This window comes from Martes martes (assembly GCF_963455335.1).
Source record: "Martes martes genome assembly, chromosome: X".
Classification (NCBI taxonomy): Eukaryota; Metazoa; Chordata; class Mammalia; order Carnivora; family Mustelidae; genus Martes; species Martes martes.
The window spans coordinates 116,688,373-116,712,035 of record NC_137897.1 but is presented as its reverse complement, the minus strand read 5'-3'; the positions used below and the strand labels follow the sequence as shown (position 1 = coordinate 116,712,035).

The following is a 23,663-nucleotide window of genomic DNA, read 5'->3' as shown; positions in this document are numbered from 1 at the left end:
CATTTTTCCCCTTTATTTCATTGTGGCTAATGTATGTGATTTAGTAATTCCTTTTTTCCCAATTGTAATATTTTTATAGTTAATCTCTCTAAGCTGTAAGTTGCTATTTCTTTCTTTAATTATAATAACATTAACATCTTGAACTTGTACATCACTTTCCAGATTTCAAAACAAGGTCCCCGGTTCATTTGATTTGATCCTTACAACAACCACATGAGTCAGGAGAACAGCTCCGATCTCAGTCTGGCTTCTACCTCCCCAATAAAAATGACCTTGGATAAGCCACTTAATCTCTCTGTGCCTCACTTTCCTCATTCTCATAGAGTGGAAAGAGCTATACAATGTCAGTTGTGGTTGTTGCTTATTATTATTATCAGGGATTACTTCATATCAGGTATTATTATTCACTTCAGAGAGGAGGAAACTATGAGTCAGAGGACTGAACTCTTTTCACCAAAGTCACACAGGAGGTAGGTAAGCTTATCAGGTCTTCTCACCTCCTGTGGGAAGATCAACAGCTTCCTGTTATAGGTAATGAACCACATAACTGGGTTCTAGATTCACTGCTGGCACAGATATGAAACTGTAGAGAAACCACTTCTCCTCTCTGAGCCTCAGATTCCTTGTGGGCCACACGAGGAAAACGAGTACTCCAGTTGTCGGAAGGACTAAACAGGCCCATGTAAAGCCCTAGCATGTGCCTGGCAGATAGCAGGCACTTGCTACACACCAGTTCCTCAGCCTTCCCAGTCTTTCCACACTGGCCTAGACATGTCAAATAGCTTCAGGTTCTTCAAGTGCTTTTGAAGGCATCCTTCTCAACACCATAGCACAAAGTCAGATTTGAAAGTTATACGCAATAGAAGCAGCCCCATGGAGAAGTTCCTCATCACCAACCTAATGTAGGGGTGGTCAACCTTCTTTCCATTCTGGGAATGGTAGGGGTGAAGCAAAGAAAGGAAAGAAATCAGCCAGGATGATGAGAGATCACCATTTATTCTAACTGCTGAGAAAGGCAGTGGGTCTTAGGGACTGATGCTTATTGGCTACTTCACAAACTACCAACACTACTGGATAACTTAATAGGCCATGTTTTAGGTGTTAGCGTGGCAAGAAATTTTCTGAAAGTCCTGATCCACCACCAGCAGTTTTGATTTTTAATTTGATAAGTATTCCTACCACAACCCTAAGGAAGGGTCGAGGTATTTCCTTGTCTCTACCAATGGACCATGGACCAGCTCTAACACTTCCACTGCTACTGGCATGTCCAGGTACCCCAAGGGTGTCCACACCAGTCTAGGTCTAGGGAGCTGATGGAGGGGAACATCAGTTCTAGTATCATCATCTGGGGGAGGGGGAAGGGAAAGCAAACCCTCTAGTGATTTCTCAGGGAATCCTGAACACGGACACAGCACAAGATGGTAGCTGATCATCAAAGCAATGGTGAAAGAAACAGAATCACTAGGTCACCAACTGTTAGCTCAATTCTTTTCCTGTACAGTCTCAACTGAATCACAACCTCTCTCACCCGTTGAGAAACAGAAAGGCAACAGGCTACTAATCACACAATAGGCCTGGCCCTGAGCTAGACGAATGTTCCCTCCTAACATCTCTACCTGATACACTCTAGTCATAGCAAGACAGATGACTTCGGAAAACGTCTGGCAATGCTGATCACACTTTTTTTTTTTTTAACTGCCTACTCAAAAACACACTGCCAACATCTAAAAATAAATATGTATCTATATTACAGGCCTTTTTAATAAGAGATGGCATTTACCTTAAAGGTACAAGACCATTAATTCAACATGATTTAAGTTATAAAGAGGGGATAAAATAAGGGCTCTACACTTCATCATATTAATAACGTTGAGCATGGAATAGACTTCAAACTTTAAGAATGACTCTTTGAGTAAACCTCCTTTTTCTAACTCATCCAAAGATAAGATATAAAACTCATCTGGTTATTCCTTTCTTAAGAAGGGAGAAGGCACCTATCATCCTTTGACCTCTCTTCCATTTTCTAGAAAAAATGAAGGCCACAATGTCTTGCCATGGCTAGTCACTCTTCACACACTCTTGACTTTGTGCCTGCTCATCTCCTCTGGGACCCTGCTCCACTCATCGTCATCTCTTCCTCCTGTCCCTTCACCCTCTCCCTTTTGACTGACATCTGGTCTTTCCCATCAATCTCTAAACATGTTCACATTTTTCCCATTATGAAAAAAGGAGCCTCTTTCCATATAATTTCTCCCCTCAGGTTCTAACCTACCTTCCTTTCTTCCTCCCTCCACACAAAAAGTTACTGCCTTTCTTTGTTTTACCACTTCCCATTTACTCCCTGAGCCCAGGCAGTTCGCTTCCCACAATGAGCACCACCATCAACAAGATAAAACAACTCTTCCTAAGGTCATTGATCCCCCACCCCCCAACTACCAAATCCAATAGCCACTTTCCAGTGCTGACCTTTCCTGCCCTCCCAGACACAAATAACTAACAAATCCCTCCTCCATAAAACCCTATATCCCTCTGATTTCTATTAAATGATTCTCCTAGTTCTCTTCCTACCTCTGTGATCACTCACTCTTTTTTAGTTTCCTTTCCTGGTGTCTACATTGCCACCTCTTTTACTCCTTAAATGCTGCTCCTCCCCAAGACTCTCTCTTTGTCTTCCTTATTCAGTAATCTGACAGCTTCCATGACCACCTCCCTGCTCACACGTAACTCTCTCTCTTGAGCACTCTCATTATCTCCAGATCCCTACACCCAATGCCTACCAGTAGGCCTCTCTTCATATCCCACCAGCATCTCAAACCAACTGTGCTCAAAACAGAATTAATTTCTTTTTTTTTTCTTTGTAAGCATCAACGCTGTTTCCTCCTGAACATCCTGTTAATGAGACTGCCATCTTCTCAAGTCAGAAATATGGAAATCATTTACTCCTCACATTTTCCACAGCCAGTCAGACATCCAATCTCATCATGTCACTGTCCCTCTGCTGTCTTAAATCCTCTATGCCATGAATTCCCCTTAGCTAACTACAAAATCTTCTTTATCTGCCTTCTCGTTTGCCTCACCTCCAACCAACTCACCACACTGCCAACATCATCTTCAAAATTCTTTGTCTGTCCTGGCCATGCCCTTCCTTGAAACTGTGCGGTGAATTCTCTTCATGTACAGAATTGTGTCCAATCTCCTTGGCATGAGGTACCAAGTCTCCACTAACCTCTTGCCTGCCTACCTCTGTGGCAGCTGCTCTGCACTCTTGCCTTCCATCGCTCATGATGTTTAACTCCTCTTTGTGCATTTGTCTAAGATGTGACTAGCACGTACTGGGCCTTCAACAAATGTTCACTAAACTCATCATATCCTTAAATACACATGTTCAAAGGCAGTATGTAAATTAAATCAATTGAGATAGGAGAAATGCTTTTTTTTTTAAGGATTATACTATTATTGACAAATTGGAAAGTAGCAGTTTAGGTAACCTAACTCTCTCCGTCAGACTTCCTGAACTCAGAAGGCACCTGAGTCTCAGTCAAGAGCTGCTCACTTATCGTGAACAAGGCAGCAAGACTCTGTTCTCAGTGGTCACTGAGCCCAACAGCTTACTCTATACTCCAAAGTGGTATTTGTGCCAATGCTGTCCTTTCCTCTCCCAGATATCATTGTCCCCTAATGGTGCCCTTCTAAAAGCATAACTCTCAGAAATGTCCCTCTATTGTTGTTTTAACTCTTACATCATTTTCTTTCATTATGGAAAATTACATTGTTACTAAATTTCTATAAACACCAACCAGCTGCCAGCTATTCCAACAGATTCTTCCCCCAAGCCCCACTCCGAATAGAAAGTTCAGAGGCAGTCATCATGAAATCAGTAGTTGTAGACAGAGCAGCAGGAGTGTTAGTGGAGTTACTAGCTCAAATACCACTAGGCAATCCACCTGGCTATGCTACCCCCTCGCCCAGCATCCCCCCACACCCTTGGTTGAGGCAATCTCCTCACCCAGGATGATTAACCACCAGGAAAAAATGATCAGCTTTTCCCTTTCTCCTAGAAAAAGGATTTTCAAAGAGCACTCAAACCACTCCACAGCTGCTAACAACCTAACACGGGAAAGGAAAGCGGTGGCCTCGCTTGCAACAGATAGGACTGATCAGGAGGAGAAAGACACAGCCATTGACTTTCTGATGAAGTCTTCAGGGGCTGTCTTGCCAATAGCCAAGGTGAGGAAAAGCATCAAGGGAGCACTGCTTGCTGTAGGAAGTGCTGGGCGAGACAGAACTCCTCGGAAACAGGAAGTCTCACTAGTCCCTTTGAAATCTGAGGACAGAATTTGCCTCTGAAGACTTCTTCAGAAAGCTGCAGTTGCCCCAAATACAATGTGTTTATAGATTTTATTTGTCAAATATATTCTCCTGGAAATGATTTGGGTGCTTTAAAAATAGATTAAATGTTGATTAGTATGTTCAAAAACTTAACAAGCAACCATTCTCCAGAAAGATAAATTACATACATATTCAGCTACCTTGTAGGGCTCCCCAAAAAGATCAAAGCCTGAAGAAAAGAGATCATCTTCTTGCTGGACTTCTTGATTCCTCCGCTCCCATTCTCTTTTTTTAAGTGCACTACGGTCTTGTTCATAGTGACTGATAGGAAAAGAAAAAGACAAAAGAAGAAAAAGATTAATTAGTCATGTCATTCAGATCTCTCTTGTAATCAATAAGAAGAAAAACAATACAATCCAAAGCTACCCAAATGGATATACTGCATGGGGAGTGGAGAAACATTTTCTTGACTCCCAAGGGGTTTAAGATCCTGACCAGTTCTTTGGAATATAGAAGAACATGGAAACATGCTTATTAGCAACCATACTCATGCCCATGTGAGTGTTCCAGAATCCTCTTCTCTTGTCCCTACTTGAGTACCACAGGCAATTACAGGCTCCCTGAAAGTCAGTCCACTTGCATAAAAGTACTGAATTCAAGTTGCTTTATGTTACCAACTGCTTAGGGCTCAGAATTCACAGATGTCATAAAGTCCTAAGGGAAAGGAATTAACTAAGATGTCACAGGCCACCTGTAATTCTGTCCTGAGCCCACAGCCAGAGTTAGCCTGTTGTAACGAAATCATAGGGGAGTTTATGGACATTTTTGGAAGTCTACAAACACCGCACCACTTATTTGCTCACACTCCTTTTTTGTGGTGGGCGTGTCTTTTCTCTTCTCATAGTTGTGTCATAGGAGCCTGACATCCTCTTTAGGAAACTCTTCACAAAGAAAGTGTCTGGCTTGAATGGCAAACAGCTAACAACGAAAGGTATCAAAATCCTTGAATGACCTAAGGCACACGTGTTTTATAAATGCTGTATAGCTCTGTGACTCGTCATGTTTCAGGCTTTCCCATTGGAGAATCAGTACAGAAGCTTCCAGACAATATCTAAGATACACTCCAGGCCCTAGGATTTTCTAGTATGAAATGCTTTCCAATGAAGAATTCGGCAAGAATGTGCCTATTACCCTATAACCTGTAAGTCTCAAAAGTGGTGGATTTTATTTTGTCCATCGGGTTTTCTCTTCCCCTGCCTTTGATCGAAATCTTACCTGAAGTGAACACATATAAGTGGAGCCAATCTAAATCATACAAACATACGTAAAATGCCTAGCAGGTGGTGTACAAATGTTGCTTTCCTTCCCCATGTTAATACTGCCATGTTAAGACTTAATTAGATAATTGGCATGCAAATGAACATAATAGCTAAAGGAATTACAAGAGATAAACTGATAGAAGAGTAGAGTCGATAGGTTTTGAATACATCTCAGACCTTAATGCCTATCCTTGGTCGTCTAGTTTGCTCATGAGTTTCAAAACTTTTAATTTATAAAATAAGAGCCCAGAGCATGAAATAGCCATGCTTAACTAGATATCTCTATACATGGAGTGAGAGTTGCCACTACACTTAATCACCCCCTTTCTCCACAGGAATCCTTGAACTGACAGATTCAAAGTGACTTTGATAGCCTTATCTTCTGAATCAACAACACTTCATTCCTCTGATTTAAAAAAAAGTGGCCACATTTAAAGAATGCTCAGAAGGACGTCATACTTTCACAATACAAACAATGCCAGACACAGAGGAGCTCACTAGGCCAGGCACCAGGGGGCTCAGTGAATGTTATCAGCATCTGGGGAAAACAAAGGAGGTTGACAGCACTACACCAAGCCCAGACCCCACATATGGGCCCCGTCTGGTCAAGAAAGATGACAAGTCCAGATCCTGGAAGGCAGTCTGTCCTTTGGAGTCTCAGACACCATCCATAGGGGTGACACTTGCTGGCATCATCTCTCCTCACTGGTCATGAGTTGAGATCAGAACCCCACACAGTTGTCGTGGGTCGCAATGTCTTGTGTGATCAAGCAGACAGAGTCACGTCTTCAGAACATGCACATGGAGCATGAGATCAGACTTGAGCACCATGCACGGGCCGTGCATCTCCCAAGCCCATCATCAGTGTGTCCAAATGTAAGAAAGAGAGGGGGAGCATCAGGGGTGGAGGTTAAAGCAATATGTAGTGGGGGGCGAGTTGGGAAGTTCTGTTGCAAAGGAAGACACTTCATTTCTTTGCCTGCCACAGCAGTTGGCTCTTCACACAAAAACAAGAGCCCAAATCTCATGCTTCCGAAAAATGTGAGCAAGATGTCAGCTTTCTAGCTATCTGTTCATTTGGTGTACCTGACAGCTGGAAATGACAGGCCCATAGATCACATTCACTTCTTCCATGAAGAGAACTGAGGTGCTTTGGTCTCTTGGCTTTGCAAACTACCTTCCTTCTCTGAGGGAAAGATATAATTAAAACCCTGAAGGAAGAGAAGGATGAGGAGAAGAAAAGGAAACGTATTTCCACTTGCGCAACACTGAGCGGCCAGCAGCCAGGGCACTCTGGGTGCTTTCAACCTGGGTTTGATTTGTGAGGGAGGCTCCTGGCTCCATTTTGCATCAGTTCATTAGCTACCAAATTCCAGACAAAATGTGAATAGCAGATTGAGTGTGCACATGGGTGTTATCTGTTGCAAGCAAAGTGCCTGCTGCGTTTTTTAACACATATACCAAAGAATAGTTAATTCTCCTATCTCTGGAGAGAATGAATTGAATCTCCACAGAGTACCACCGCTTTTGGAAGGCAACCGAATCGTTCCAACTTCCTCCTTCGCTCAGCATGACGTTGTATTGAAAGCTTCACAGGGCGAGGTGTAATGGCGAATGAACTCCGCGGTGATGAGGCTTTCACAGTGCAGAACGTCATCGATTTCTGAGTGAAACCAAAATTACTAATTTGAAGCACCAGCTAATTAAAACCACAGCTATGTATTTAGCCTCTTGTTATACCAACTGCAGTTTATAATTATGAGGACCTCCTTATCTACTCAATTGAAGTTCTTATGATTCAGGCAGGTTTTATTTGAACCTATGTGCCCCATGGGGGCCAGAGAAAAGCATATGGCTGTCCCCCAATGATGTGATGTACCATGTACACTCCTGGGTTTGTTGTCCAGAGCAAGGAAGGGCTCCATGGCCCACAAAGAAATGTTCAGGCCAGAAATGTGAATTAATCACCATATGATTGGGATAAACAATTCAAATTTATTCACACTGAGGGGGACTGGGGGAATTTGTTCTATGAGTATGAAAACCCATTTCCCTGTTGGAAGGTGGAGCCAAAAAGCTCAACCAGAAGCCTCTTTCCTTCATAGCAAGTCAGGACATTCTTCCAGCTTTTTTCCCCCGAGATAGAACACAGTTCGTCACATTATGGTGCCATCAAAACCACTGACCCACCACTCATAACTCATTTTACTCTCAATTGAACAAAGACCTCTGCTGTCTCTCTCTCTCTCTCTCTCTCTCTCTCTCTCTCTCTGTGCAGCCTATGTCTTAGAATTCCCGTTTTTCTGACCACCGTGCTAGCTGATAGGAAAAGGACAGAAATAACGAGTTACGTGATACTCTGTCATTCACTCCGATGTAAGGTGTGATGGTGAGAAGCTTCTCTCTGGAATGGGGCTTTTCTGTTAGCTCTGATTTCTTCACCCATCTGTCCATTCCCCTGGCCTCTGCCTGAGAAACTGCCCTTGTTAACACAGGAGGAAACTAAGGTGCTTCTGAGAAGAGGGGAGTTGGGCTAAACCCTCAACAAGAGAAAAGCAAAAGAAGCTGTGAACCTGGGTCTCTTCCACCTTTGAGGTCAAGTGATTTCTCCTCCTCATCCTCTCCTTCCCCCAGATACTCTCCTAATCTTGCACTTAAACCGATCATGTACATAGGTAACTCCCATTTTCACCACTAGAAGCCACAGGTGCATCACTAGGATGATAAAATCCAGAGCACATGTAGATTCATGGAGATTGAGAAAGTTCAATTAGGCCATCTTCATTAGCTCCCAGTGGTAGCATGCTTGAGCTAATGATGCAGGCTTATCTTTTAGAACAAAGACCGTCAGAGCAGGAAGAGATGTTGGCAGTCAGGCTGTTCTGGTCTCTTCGTTTTCCAGATGAGGAAATTGAGCTCAGAAAAGTAATGGGCTTTGCGTCAGGTTTGTAGCAGCACTGGGAGCCAAGAACCCAATTTTTCCAGTGCCCCAAGTCGTCTCTGCCTAACACCACACAGTCTGTGTCTTCTGCAGCCCATGCTCCCATTGCACTCAAGAATAAATACCGGTTCCATTGGCACTCTGTTGGTCAACTTTCCTTAGGTTTGTATTTGATTAGAGATTGCCAGTAGGAAAAAACTATAGGAATTTAATTTGGATTCTAGTATAGAAAAAACATTAGTTTCCTTACACCGAACATACACACCCTAAAGGGATCATAAAAATTAACTACATCTGCAAGGAGAAGCTGAGCGGGGGAGAGTAAAAACCAGTTGAAGTCCATTTGGTCTGTGTATTTCATGAAGTTTAATAATCATCGTTTACCTAATTTGGTGATTTTACAAAGCTAGTTGAGGAAATATTAAAAAAAAACACTGTTATCTTAAAATGACAAGTTTGTTTAAAAATATTAATACAGGATTTACTGTAGTAACAACATATATGAAAGTAAATAATTCAATCTCGTTATCTAATCCAACTGGCACTAAAATACCTTTACTTTGGCTGATATCTTTGTGAAAGCATAAAAAATACATATTTAATTCACCCAAGGGACAAACATAAGCTATAACTCACTCCTTATGACTCTCCTGAATGAATTTCTGCCTTCTATAAAATTTGTATTTATACTTACTACATGTTCCAGAGTTCTAAGTGCTACTCTTTTTTTTTGTCAATAGCTAGCCCTGTTTTGAATTTGACATTGACCTAATTTTTTTTTAATTTTTTATTTCTTTTCAGCGTAACAGTATTCATTGTTTTTTCACCACACCCAGTGCACCATGCAATCCGTGCCCTCCCTAATACCCACATTGACCTAATTTTTACACAGCTTCTATTAGTTAAAAAAAAAACTCTGCTATTGAATACCCTCAAAATTACCCCCCCAAGTTATGTACTTATTTTATCTATTAATATCCATCAGCACTTAAATGTAAAGTGTTAGGGGCCCCGGGTGGCTCAGTTGGCTAAGCACTTGCCTTCAGCTCAGGTCATGATCTCGGAGTCATAGAATGGAGCCCCATGTCGGGCTCTCTGCTCAGTGGGGAATCTGCTTCTCTCTCCCTCTGCTCCCCCACTCATGCATATGTGTGCATTCTCTCTCTCAAAATCTTTAAAAAATGTAAAGTACTAAATTCAGAACTATTAAATAAAGCTAAAAGCAGGCCATAATTATTTTACACATATAGGGGAGATGCATGAGAACCGTGGATCTGGAGATAGGAATACAGCCTTGAAAGGGAGTTTCTAAAAATCAGTGGAACCTCTAAGTCATGTTTAGATTGCAGGACTCATTGAGACCTCTGCATACAACCACTCTCTTCACCAAACGGACTCTCTCCCCATGGACACTGGCTCTCATTTAAAAAAAAAATCAGTTATTCACTCCTTGTATACCTAATACTCCACTGTATACTCCTGGTACTATGTTATACCATGCTTATTAAGGAGATTCACTGTTGTGAGCTTATAATGATTTCACCGGGGTCCTCTATGTCTCCCATTAGACTTCACTCCTTAAAGGAAACGTATGTGTTTTCTAAGTCACTGACAGCACACTACAGGTGACCACAGCAAAGCTTCTTGAACATAAATAAGCCATGTCAAATACAGACACACAAACACAGATATTTAAAAAGCATTTGCCTTAGGCTTAGGATAAAATTATTTACACCAGCCTATCAAACTCCTCAAAATGTTGTAGTACTTCTAACAAATACACAATACTCAAGTGGCAAAGGCAATTGATTACATCTAGGAATGGTAAAAACCTAGTAAAAACCAAACCCAAGATCAACCGACAGGTTGTGTGGTTTCTCAAGAATTCTGCAGGTGTCCAGAAATGATGGTCTCCATTCTCAGAAGACCTGAGATGGGGCTCCACCTCTTTCACTTCCAAGTCACTTGATCATTTATAAAGCACTTTCTATTTCTAAGCCTCAGTTTCGTTATTTGTAAAATAGGAATAATCTTTCTCTTCCCTCTTCCTGCAGATGGTGTCAAGGTTAAATATGAAGGTGGATGAGAAAGGCTCTTGGAAACTACTAATGACTGGGATCACTGGCACCCCAACCGGTCTTGACCTTCAGCCCTGTGAACTTCACTGCATGTTAATTCTCGTGTGCCCCAGCCACACCCAGCAAATTAGGAAATATCATTTACATGTAAGGATGGGAAACGGAGGGTCAGAAGATTGTTCCAGACTATGAGAGCTACATCCAGGACACCACTGACCTGATTCCTAATTCAGTGCTCTTGTAAAAAAGTCTGAGACATGTAGTTTGCACAAGTTCCCTTCATGCCACAAAAATTAGAGCCACTTTTCTTTACTGCTGAGGTCTAAAGTCTTTCTAGTAACAGATGAGGGCAAAGAATATGTCATCAGCTACCCTCTGAGACGTTTTCTCCATAGACTCAAAGACGATCTTTGTGATAGAGGCATTAAATATAGGGAATTCAGTCACAAACTAATACTGACATGAGGTTTAAAGTCACAACTTTTTAATCTAAAATATTTCCAAATACTATCAATCTTCTATCATCTGGTTCTCAGTTCTGGCTGCACATGGAAATCACCCAGGGAAGATCATATAAATCCTCACGCCCTGGTCACAAGCCAGGCCAAAAGCATCAGAAGGTCCCAGAATGGATCTCAGGCATTGGATAGGAAACAACTTTTGGTCTTCACATATGATAGGATCATTTGTATATAAACTTCTTTATTGGACCCATTTGGGTGTGCTTAAATCTGATGGACTTAAAATGAAGGTAAATCAAGAACCAGGCCTCTGTGGGGAACAGATGTATTCTACTATGCAGAAAACATCATTGCTAATATATGTCGGCACAAATGTCTCGAAGGTGAAAAGCAGGTACCAAAGGAATAGACTTGCAAAGATGGGCAGTGCTCACGGCACAGGCACAGGACAAATGATCCAGAGGGAATGTCTAAAACCTGAACTCCCTGCACAATATCCTGGCTTAGCAGGGGCTCTTAAAGCTTCTTCTCAGAACAGCAAGCACAGGTAGACACTCAAATGAATATTGATTATTGACAATATTCTAAGAGTTCACTGAAAGTCCATTTTTCCCCCCAGAGGATTCCATTTTAATGGAAATGCAACTTTTATACTGAATGGTCATGAGTCCAGCAATGCAAAGGTTCCCATCTCTGCCTGCAGTGGCACTCAGCTTCTCAATAACTTTCTAGAAGCCTGTTAAAATGTACTTTAAAAGCAGTCTTTGCAGGGAAATTAAATTCTTTTGTCCTCGTGCACTCTAACCGTCAGTTAAGAGACACAGTCCAATATCCACTACTGCTGGAGAGAGGGCTCTGTGTCCTCAGCAAGTGTCATCTCCCTCCTCTTCTTGGCAGCTCAGAATATGTGAGCCTGTGTCTCCTTCACCTTCATGTCAAGCAGCCCCACCTCTTCCACACTCAGGAACCCCACTACAAGAAGACGGCGTTGCACAAGACATACATAAACATCCCTGAGTTTTCTCTGCGGCTTTTGTAACATTTTCTTAGGTTCAGTGTCTGATTTCCATTTTTATTGAAAATCACTTAAAAATAACTCTACTTCTGATCCATTCATTAAAAAGGAGAATTCACTATCACTTTTTCTGGCTCATTGACCCATGGGTCACACAAACTGGTGTCTTACAAGTACCTCGCATTCAGTGTAGACAAAGCAAGAGAGCTGCAAACAACTCCATGATTCAGAAGCTTCCCAAAGCAGTTTTCTTTCTAGCAAGGGCCTGAAGTGGACACTACCACCAAGAGTACTGGCAATGAGAGAGCGATTATAGTGAATGTATTTACTTATATGATGCTTGAACTGGTTCAAAAACCGAAACCATATAAAAATCAAAATGCCATAGAACATTCTCTTTCCCACTCTCGTCGGCACCTACCCTGTTCACCACTGCCAATCACACGTAATCAGTTTTATTCTGTTCTTGTTTATTCGTCCACGGTTTCTTCATGCCCGCTTTCGTGTTGACTTGAGACGAGCTCATTTATAGGTCTTTCTTTAATCAGAGCGGACGCTAATGCTGTGCTTTAAAGAGCTTCGAGAGCTGAACTTGGAGCTACCGGAAGGAAATGTGAGTGCACTTTCTGTTGTCAGACATGAATGCATGGATCCACACACGAGATGGCGGTGGTGACAAGCTTTGTGTGCCCCTGATGGTTCGAAAGGTCTCTGGCCTGGGCTGGCCAGAGCTTGGCTTGAGCCTCTGCTCTTGACAACCTCTTGTCCAGCCAAGGCAGATCCTGGCACTGTCCCGCATGCCACATCCCCAGTTCCATACCTGCTGCCTCTGCAGGCAAGCCACACAGCCCAACTCTGTCTTTCAAATTAGGAACAAGCTTCTTGAAGAATTTTCTCTCTATGCCCATTAAATATCGGGAATTCTTTTCCAAGTCAGAGCCTTAACAGAACCTGGCGTCTCAAAAATGACACTTTTTAGAAGGTGTTTTATTTTTTGTTACCGATAAGCAAGACAATTTTAATAACTACTTAAAACCATATTTTCTCAGAAATCATATTCTTAATTACTTGCCAACTAAGGAAATTAATGCCCTTAATAAACAGTCGATAATTGACAGTTTGAGGTGGAGTCTATTTTCACGTCTCACTAAACCCTTTGATCGGCGTGGACTGCCTAATTTTTATCTAGGCAAAATTTACCTCCTAAAGGCTCACCCTTTGAGCTTCTGCCTCTCCGTGGCAGGCAGCCCCGGAGCTCTGGCTGCTCCTCTGATCCTCTGTTTGCTCTCACAGCCCACACCTATTTCCTCATGTGTCACATGGACCTAGTGTGGTGACTTTCTCCTGGGTCCCTCTTCTCCCTCTTGCCTTGATGAGATGCCTGACCAGGCACCCCACACCGTTAGGGGTGGAAGTGCGTTCCCCTCAAAATGCATATGAACTCCTGACCCCCATACCTCAGCATGTGATCTTCCTTGGTAATGGGATCATTACGGATGAAATTAGGTCAGTTGTGATGAGATCATCCTGGAGGAGGATAGGCCCCTTATCCAATATGCCTGGTGACACTATAAGAAGGGGACATTTGAACGGGGAGAATGCCAGCCACGTGAAGATGAAGGCAGAAATGGGAGTGATACTGCTACAAGCCAAGGAGCACCAAAGGTGGCCACCAAGCCACAGCAAGCCAGGAAAAGAGGCCTGAAACACAGCCCCACCCCTCACTTCACAGCCTCAGAGGGAACCGACCCTGCCCATGCCTGGATCTCAGACTTCTAGCTTTCAGACTGTTTAAAACCTGCCTCTGTGGTACTTTGATATGGCAGCCCTAGCCCACTCACATGCCCTCAGAATGCACCTCTGAGCTACTCCCTGGGGAAAACGTCACGCCACATCACAGTGGGCACAGGTGATGGAGACCTCAGGATTCCCTTGTTTACTCCCAATTACATACCACCCATTCCTCTCCCTTCTACTCTGGCACCACTCTCTGTCTTCCCCTCTTTCCTGATGTGTCTGAGACAACTGTGGGTATTCAACGAAACTATCACCAGAGAGGAATGAACGTGTTTTTGCTTCCCATTTATCTGGAAAAGTGCCAAGCTCAGTGTTCAGTTTTCAATAAATATTTTTTTGACTGAATGAACAAATGACAGGCAAACATATTTTTCTGCCCAAGTTCAGTGACAAATGTTGACAAAGATCTATTAAATTAATATATTAATGAATTTGTTTATTTAATCCACAAACCTTTCCTGGGTGCCTACATCACATAGGGAACCATGTTTGATGCTTGGAAAAAAATAAGGCACAGTGCGAGTCTTGGAGAAAGTCACAGCCCAGAAGGGGAGGCAAATCTATTCCAAAATAATCCTAGTAAGGGGTGAGGCATGCTGTGCTTATAGGAACAAAGTGCTGTGGGAATATTCTCAGGTTGGGGTGGGGTGGGAAGCAAAATCAGGAAGCTGTGTTCCAGCTGGGCCTTGCACGACGGAAGGGTTCACACCCTGCACATTGGCTAGTTCAAGTACATGCTAACCAAAGATGATCCCATGAGACAAACATGGACAGGTGAACAAAAGATGAAAGAGGCAACCAAGCCCAATCCCTAGACTTGGTCATGTCTGGCGAAATTGGTCCATGACTGTGGCGGTGGGAGGGTAAGGTTTTCTGCTCTTTAGGGAAGCAGGAAAATGAGACTTTGGTCTTTGCAGATGCTCATATTCAAGGGTAAAACCCTAATTGCACTTCTGATACTGAGAGGAAGTGCCATACGGAAAGAAATGGATGCCTGAGATAAGCATGGGAATGGTGAGCTCCTAAAGGATAGATGAGATTTCAAAGGGAAGCATTTATTGTTTCCTGTATTATAGCACATTGTCTCTCGATGTGATTAGTTATCAGTCTCAGTTATCCAAAACTGGTATGAAATAAAGCGTTTACCCAGTTATGCTTCATTGATGTCAGCTAGGGGAGCATGAAAATCTCCATGAAGGTGGGTAATTGATGTGTAAATCAGAGCTCAATCACTCTGTAATAGAAATGGTCCCACTGAAAATATGCTTGTTGAACACAGTCGCCCAGAAGCCAGGGGGAGGGAGGGAGGGAGGGAGGCAGGAAGATAGAAGGCTTATTTATTAAAAATGATAATAACTGGCAGTTTGTTCAATTTTCCCTTCAACAGAGGGCTGCTGTCAGAAATGCTTGCAAGCAAGTTGTGACCAATATATCCAGAGAGTTTCCTTCGGTTCTAATGAACTATTTCTGTTTTATTTAAATGCTTAGAGACACTGTTGTGGATGTTTAAAAATCAAATTAAAACAACATGTTCATCTTTGGAAACATGACACATGTTAATGACATCAGTTAACAACGCTTATCCAAGGTGTGCTTGCTATTGTTGGTAAAATCCTTCTGTCACTTTGCATTTGCTCTCTGAAGAGCAGTGAACAAAAATGGACAATGCCTTGCAATTTAGTGTTTTACTATTTCACACTGAAACAAAACTAACGTGCTCTTGTTGATCAAACAGCAAGTCTGTATCTGTCATCACTATAATCATTACCTGATTGTCGCTCAAGGTGCCATGACAATGTCTGGCAGCAGAGTGTTTCTTCCCTTCCACCATCCTCACTGAATAAAGAGAAAATTCTCTACAGCAAATACTGTCACAGAAGGCTTAATGGCATATATTCCTGCCAATTAATACAGAAAATAAAGTGCTAGCTTTTCTTGTTTTTCTAGATCTTGTGAAAAGAAAAGAGTCCACAGGAGAGGCAGGTGGAGGGCCCTCTGCTTACCTGAACGTGCTGACTGCTTGTTCAGTATCTAGTGAGGGGCCCAAACCCCAGTGTCCCCACCTTGACAAAAGTTCTGTATACGTGGACTCGTAGCAGGTGGCTGGGGGGACGGAGAAGAAATTGGGGGTTGACTGAGGAGGGCTTAGCAGATTCACTTATTATCAACATCCTTACAAAATAAATATGGAAATGAATCTGCTACACACCAGGATTCTAGATTTTTGCTTCTCTTTTGAAAAACAACAGACTCTTACATTTGCAGGCAACTTCTCACTGTGCAAAGGACTTTACACAGGTATGATCTCATATGAGATTTGCAACCACCCTGCCAACCAGGAGGGACAGGTACTCATTCTGACCTCCTGACCTCCCATTGCACAGAAGAAGACACTGAGACCCATATGAGCTAACTGTCTAACGTTTAACTCTAAGCTCTTTACTAAATCTGTTCTTCTAGAACATGGGAAAAATTGCTAAGTGTGAGAGTGAAGGGATGTTATTTTAAGGTTTTATTGAAAATAGTCTTCAAAAAAAAAGCAAAAAGAAGAAGAAGAAGAAGAAGAAGAAGAAGAAGAAGAAGAAGAAGAAGAAAATAGCCTTCTATGGGTTATCATTGTTAGTAGTCCATAGCTAATAGTCAGCTAATAGCCCATAAAATGGAGGGACGTATATAAAATGAACTTTTGGAAGGAAGACACTATGCGGTGGAAAGACCTCAGAGAGTGATTCTTTCACTTAAAGCCATGTGGCCTTAAGTAAGTCCCAGGATCCCTCTTGGCCTGCCTTTGTAGTCAGCACATTCAGCCTCATGGTCAAAAGTTTTCAAAAGAACCACGTGCCCAAAGGAGTACACAATATAGGGGGAGAAAACTTGTAATGGAATAATCTCTAACTGCATTGTCGGATTTCAAAGACTTAACATGAAAACAGTATTAAATACAGAATTAATAATTTGATACTGACAGCATGTTGAAATGCTATGTGTAGTACATGGAGTCAAAGTTTACTAAATTAAGTTCACCTGTTTCATTTTCCCTTTTTTAATGTGGCTACTAGAAAACTTAAAATCATTCTATGTGGCTTGTGTTTGTGTCTTTCTGTTGGACGGCACTGGCCTAAAAAGAGCGACATTCTAGGTCTAGGCAATACCCCACTTACCCTGAATGAGACTGGGTTCAGAGCTCTGCCTCAGGGCCATAGGAGACTTCAAACCTTTGGGTTCGTTGTAACAGTCTAACCCAGCGGTCCTCTTCTTTATTCTCAGTTGGCCCCTCAATCTCATTTTCATTTAGGCCTTGGGCACACATGCCAGTGTTTCTTTTCATGACTGCGGTATTGTCTAATTGGTGCACTGTTGATCAATAGTATGTGAGGTGTTGAGCTCTGTTTGTGTAATATATTTAATATGCTTCTACCCAGTGCACCATATGGAGGCACTGCACTGTATTTTATGAGCGTATTAATGCTATGACACAACTAAGTATCACTGGTGTGTGGCAAAGTAGTAAAACAAAATCATGCTAAGCAGTTGCTGAACATTGTGATCTCTAATATTTTTAATGAGCATGGCAAGCACCCTGCTCATGTGGGGGTGCCCAGGGCAGGCCCATCTCTGAAATATCCAAAGAGCCTTAGCATTCTTCTAGGTTTAATGTCAATTTCATTTTACAAGATGAAGGCATTTGTTCAGATATAGAAATGAAAGGGAATAAATAATAGAGTGGGACTTAATCTATCAATAGCTATGCCTTTAAATCTAAACCCTGTGTGGTTTCAGGGGCTTCCATGCTTATTTTCTTTTCACAATGATTGTAATAGCTAGGAAGAATGTTGATCAGCATAAACCACCAGCAGTTCCTTTCTACCTGTTTCACATACATTTCACACATTACTTTTAAAACTCCTAAGTTTACTGATATTTTCTCGGAAAATCACCAGCCAATCTGTAGCAAAATTAAACTGTGCCTTTTAATATAAAACAATCACTGATTAACACATACTGTGCGAGCCAGATGAATCAGCAGCCTGTAAGGATGAAGCATTTGATCACAGTAACACACCATCCGAACGCTCTGATAGCTGCATTCATTTGCTGATGGGCACCTTGACACATAAGAGCACAGGCCCCCACTCTGCGGCGCTTCACACTCTTGTTCCTCAGCACACAGTGTGCTCAAAAACAAGAATATAGTCAAATGAACAATTTGCTATGATTAGTTTAGTTTCATTTGTTAATTACAGATTCAACAAGAACTGAATGCTGAAGCTTTTCAAGTATCAGATACCCATTGATCCATAGCCCCCAACATGCTCAAGTAATACTTGGAAGTCTAATATAATTTATCATTACTTAGAGCACTGATTGGCTAGAGGAATTATACTCCAATAAATGATGGCACTGTCATTGAATCCGCCTATAATTGCCTCCATTCATCGTAATGTATGCTCTAACTCAAACTGGAAAGAAAGGAGATGATCAACTTCAAGCTTCAGCTGTTTCAAATTCCACAGTGTGTCCCTAAGTTAATGGATGTTGAATATTGTGCTGATATATATGCTTTGTTGTGCAAGATGGATCTTCAGAGTCAGAGATAGGCACACTCATATATATTTCATGTATGTAGATTTCACGCAGATCCCTAATCGATGGCTGCTTAGTGCACTCGCTTGCCTCCATGGATACAGATGGAATGACTCTGCCAAGACTGGGCCAGAGCACAGATTCCTCAGGAACAGTGGATTCTCTACTGCTCTGTCCCCCACTGTTCAGGACAAATGGAATCCTCAGGCTCTTCATTTCGCTTGAGAGTGATCCAGATGTTTGTGACTCATCTTCATTGTCACCTGATGCTGCACCCTCCATCCAGGCCAGGAGCCATCTTCAAAGCCAGCAGTGTAGCATCTCTCTCTTACACTCCCTCCCAGGGCCCACCTGTTCAATCCAAGACAACCTCCCCAGCTTGCGGATCTTAATTTAATGATACCAGCAAAGTCCCTCCTGCCTTGTAAGTAATATACTCACAAGTTGGGGGGGAATTAGGACATGGACGTCTTTGGGGGGAACCTTATTTCATCTACCACACATACCATTCTCATCCTCCCAGTGCCTCAGGCCATTACACGGCATTAGTAGGGTTTCAGTATTCTTAGCAGAGGCAAAGGAATGGATGCATGAGAATGACCCATTAAAGCTTTCAAAGGCCTCTTCTGAAAAATATCTCACACAGGAAGAGCGCCCAATGGACGAGACAGGGCAAAGCTCGAAGCCCCGTGTTCTTTGTTCTTTAACACCTGCTCTATCATGTAAAGCTACCTCAGCCCTCCAAGGCTTGACTTTTCTCACTAGTAATTTTCTCTAGGAATTGCTGTGACCCTCAAATATGATCACATGTGTGAAAACATCTGTGAAGATAACTTGCTTTTGTCCATGTTACTTAACCTTATCCTTGTTATCACTAAGAGAAAACAAAGCAGACCTTTGGGAGAGAGAGAGAAGAGGGAATAGGTCCCACTTCCACAAAGATGTAAGGTATTATTACTCAGTAAACCTCAATAAGAAGAATCAGCTAAAAGTGACCTGAAACTATGTTTTCTATTCATATGCAAGTAGCTTAAGAGACTGACACAAGACATTTAAATTACTTCAAATGACTAGATGCTCAATTGCTCAAGATAAGTGGGGCCACACTTGCCCTCTTACATTATAGTCGAATACAACAGTCAAAGATGGGTTCGCCCTGTTTACATATTACATCTTCAGAGTCAGATGTTGTTACTCATTTATCAAACCCCACATATGAAACCATCAATTTTATTGATTAATAAGATGGCTCCATGACATTATGACAAGAGAGATGACAATACATTTTCTAATAGGAGCAAAATTAACCCAAAAGGCACCACACACCTGCAAAACACTTTATTGTAGTTCAAATTGAGGTTGTGAAAATGGGAGAAAATTGAGCATGAAAACAAATTTCAATCAAATGGTCTTGAGAGGTTATCAAGATCAAAGCTGTCACTTTCCATTATGGGGAAGATCAAGCATAAAGAGGAGAACTGGGTGGCCCAGTGTCATCTATGACTTGGACAAGAGCCCAAGTCCTGACTCTTAATTTAGTGCTCTCTTCTCTGTGCTGCCCTTCAGGTGCCCTGACCCCTACTCAGGGCTCCCAGCTCACTGCTTTGGGAGAGAAAGGCCAGGCAACTGAGGAAGTGAAAGGGGCATTCCTCCACTCCAGGGGTTTGTAAATAGGAGGTTGAGCCCATAAAATGCGTTTGGGAAATTTGCTTTCAAGTGCTCATGGATCACTAAAAACTAAACAGGCCTTAGTGTCTATAGGCAACCCACTCCATGTGAAAAGGCTGTCATATTCCAGACTGTGTAGGGTTACTTTAGGAGAGAAATAACTTGGAAGCCCTCCAAGGAAAGCCCATGGTTTGGCACAAAGCAGAGAGAGTTATTAAATAAAATAGGAGGGGCCGACTAATGGTCGAGTGACAAAATGTGTTTTTTGTAACTGGTTGCCTCAATGTTGTCTTGTGTGCACAACATGAGGCTCTTAACCCAATGGTCTGGCTGAATGGAGGGCTGCAGTGAAAGCTAACGGGCCATGAGTGTGGGCACACAGGCACATCCACAACTCAGGGATGAGGAGGATTTCTACCAAAGCATCTCGGAATAGAAAAGACCAGGGCACCTGGGTGGCTCAGTGAGTTAAAGCCTCTGCCCTCGGCTCAGGTCATGATCCCAGGGGTCCTGGGATCCCTGCATCGGGCTCTCTGCTCAGCAGGGAACCTGCTTCCCCCTCTCTCTGCCTGCCTCTCTCTGTCAAATAAATAAATAAATAAAATCTTTTAAAAAAAAGGAATAGAAAAGACCACAGAAGTCATCAGGGTCAACAGTCCAACCCTCCACTCGGTAACAAAACACTCTCACGGGTTGGCCTGACAAGCCATTCATGCATGGTTGTGACTGGGGAGAAAGGGTGTTATGCTGAATCCTTCCCCTCTTGGCTTTGGACCTGAGCTCTTTTCTCACAGCTCCCCTGGAACCCTGACTGGGAGGGTTTGAAACGTGGCTCAGTCGATTAAGCAGCTGACTCTTTATTTTGGCATGGGTCATGATCTCAGGGTGGTGACTTGGAGTCCCACACTGGACTCTGCACTCAGTGGGGAGTCTACTTAAAGATTCTCTCCCTCCTCTCCCTCTGTCCCTCACCCTGCTCTCTATTGCAAGCAAAGAAAGAAGAAAGGAACAAATGCATCATCCAATTGCCCTCTAGCCTCCCACTGACCCTTGAAAGGACTTTACAGCAACAAATACATAACCTTCAGGCAGTGCATGAGTGTTTCCTGCTGGGAGTGGTACAGCTCCCCGGGTAGGAGTCTGGAGACTGGGTTTTCCATCTCAGAGTTACAACTAACTACCTTGGTGACCTCAAGCAAATTATGTCACTCTTTGAGGCCTCAGTTTCCTCACATGTAAAATACAGTGTTTGCAGGGGTTCATTTCCAGAGTCCTTCTGTGATCCTATTCACCTCTTGGTTACTCCCTCTACCCTGGTGTGGTGGACAAGTATCTCAATGAGACAGAAATCAACGATCAGCCAGTATACAAAGTACACAGTGCCATGAAACCCAGCACACAAGTACAAGCGAGAACTGCACACTTAGCAGTGTTTACCTTTCAAAACCCTTTGCTCCAGCTGCCCCAGCCTGGGCATTAGATAGTCCCCAGGTTCTGGGGGGTAATGGTTACCACGCTGGAATTCCAAGGCAAAGTGTATCCTATTTTGAATTCCACACTCCCAATCTGTTGCCTAGTATAAATATTATACTATGTAATGTGTAAATATTAAAATTTAACTTTAACAAGTTGAGTCACAGTCATTGGAATTTGGCCAAGACTCTAACACTTTTTCATTATTTCCAAAGAAAGACCAATTTAAGAAATGCAAACCAGTTCCAATTCACTTCAAAATTTGGCTTGACGTCAAAGAAATTTTAATGAAATTCTGCCTAAGCATTAAACATGAAGGTATTTATATGATTATTAAGTTAGCATTCAAGTTAAAGAGAAATTAGTTTTCGGTCTTTCACTACTGGGTTCATAGGCCACTGAAACTCAAAATGATGGCTGCGTTTCAATGGAATCCCTCATCTCACACAGGCAGACTTGAAAACAGACACGAAGACATGACATTATTATCTGTGCCGTATCTGGTCCTTTACTGCTGCACGGAGGCAGAAGCCTGAACCACAGCAGGTCTGAGCCTTGGCACAATGTCTTGTGCTCCTACCTGCCTCCTCAGCTCCTCCCCTGGAAGCCCATCAGGACAGAGTTTCTCATCAACACCTGGGTTCTGGCCAATCCCTATCCATCCTACATCTTGGAACTCTTCAGCAGAAGGGTCCCCACAGCTCACCCGGCCCCTCTTCTTTCCCAGTTCTCCTTTGTATGTGTGCACCCAGCAGGAGGGGACCTCAATCTGAAACTGTCTTGCTGTAGTATCTTTTCCAGTCAGATCCGTCAGGCTTTGGCCTTGGCTTTGTCTTGCTGTGTGTGCCTGACAGCCATACATATCTTTTTTTGCTTTCTCCGAAAACTTCCCCAAAGCAATCTTAGCAAAATCAGGACTTCGAGTCCTTCTTCCTTCCTGGGTTTAAGCATGAACATGTTCTCAGATGGAGAAGGGACTGATTCGCATTCAGGCTGCAGCTTCTCTGGGGATGAGTCTTCAGGCAAATATAACCCTCCAGGACCCTCAACACATAAAGAGGAGAGAAAGCTCCAGGGTACCAAGACTGAGGGGTGGATGGGGGAGAGGGCAGGACTCTTCTCCTGAGGCAGAAAGTGACAAGAGCTGGAGAGGTGTGGTGACAAGAAGATGAGTCCATCTGCTCAGAGCTAGGAGATGGGAGGAAGACAAGGCTCACAGAGAAAGGAAAGCTTTGGAATGGCAGCCATGAAGAAGATGTCAGGTGGAACCAGAGACCTGCTGAACAGTGAGGAGAGAGGACCGACAAAGGTTAGCCAGGAGCTGCCCAGGGGACAGGACTGCGCAGAGGAGGGGCAAGAGAGGTCATGTGTCTGCCAGACCCCTTCACGGCTCCCAGGCTCCTGCAGGAGTGGGGACAGTGGGAAGTGGAGGGAAGTCCTGGAGATAGTTTCTACACCTGGGCCTACAGCAGGGCGGGGGCGGGGACGGGACGGGTGGGGACCGAAGGGCAGGTTGGCAACACCATGGGAAACAGCTTGGAGAGTGCCCCCAGGTCACCCGTGGGTTTCCCACCTGCAAGAATGAGGGAAGGCTTTGAGGACAACGAAGCAGAGAAATACTCCCCCCCCCCAAAAAAAAAACCAACAGAAATACAGTATAAAGGCAAGTGCAAATGTATCTGGTATCACCCCACCACTGCTCCCAGTCATTCACCCAGAAAATGGGAACCAAAATGCCCCATAGGGTCCCCCATGCATTTCAAAGCCCAGTGAGGGACTCATGCCTGCTGGGAAATGCCTACTTAGGGATGTTTTGCAGGAAACACCTGCCCCCTCATCAAGGAGTCTCCCAGGCCTGCACAAAGGCCTTGAAGGAAAAAGTCTAATTGGTCACCCTGACTCCCCACAGGGAACATTTCTATGGGCTCAGTGCTCAGCAAAATGGAATGTGCTCAACTTCCAGGGAAGCAGAGGGGGCTCTGGCACAAGCTTGTGGAC

The 23,663-nt window shown here is 43.1% G+C and overlaps 1 protein-coding gene across 6 annotated transcripts in view; it reads right to left on the bottom strand.

The window, feature by feature from the left end:
* The window catches only part of AFF2 (ALF transcription elongation factor 2), a gene marked incomplete at its 5' end in the record, with an annotated part of 456,929 nt that overhangs the window by 296,650 nt on the left and 136,616 nt on the right, over positions 1-23,663 (bottom strand). For 3 of the 6 annotated variants that reach the window (XM_080795304.1, XM_080795306.1, XM_080795307.1), the window contains one exon: positions 4,518-4,650. In XM_080795304.1, the coding sequence (XP_080651430.1) occupies positions 4,518-4,650 (133 nt within the window). The remainder of the gene's footprint in view (positions 1-4,517; positions 4,651-23,663) is intronic. The other 3 variants (XM_080795305.1, XM_080795308.1, XM_080795309.1) reach the window with 1 other exon arrangement.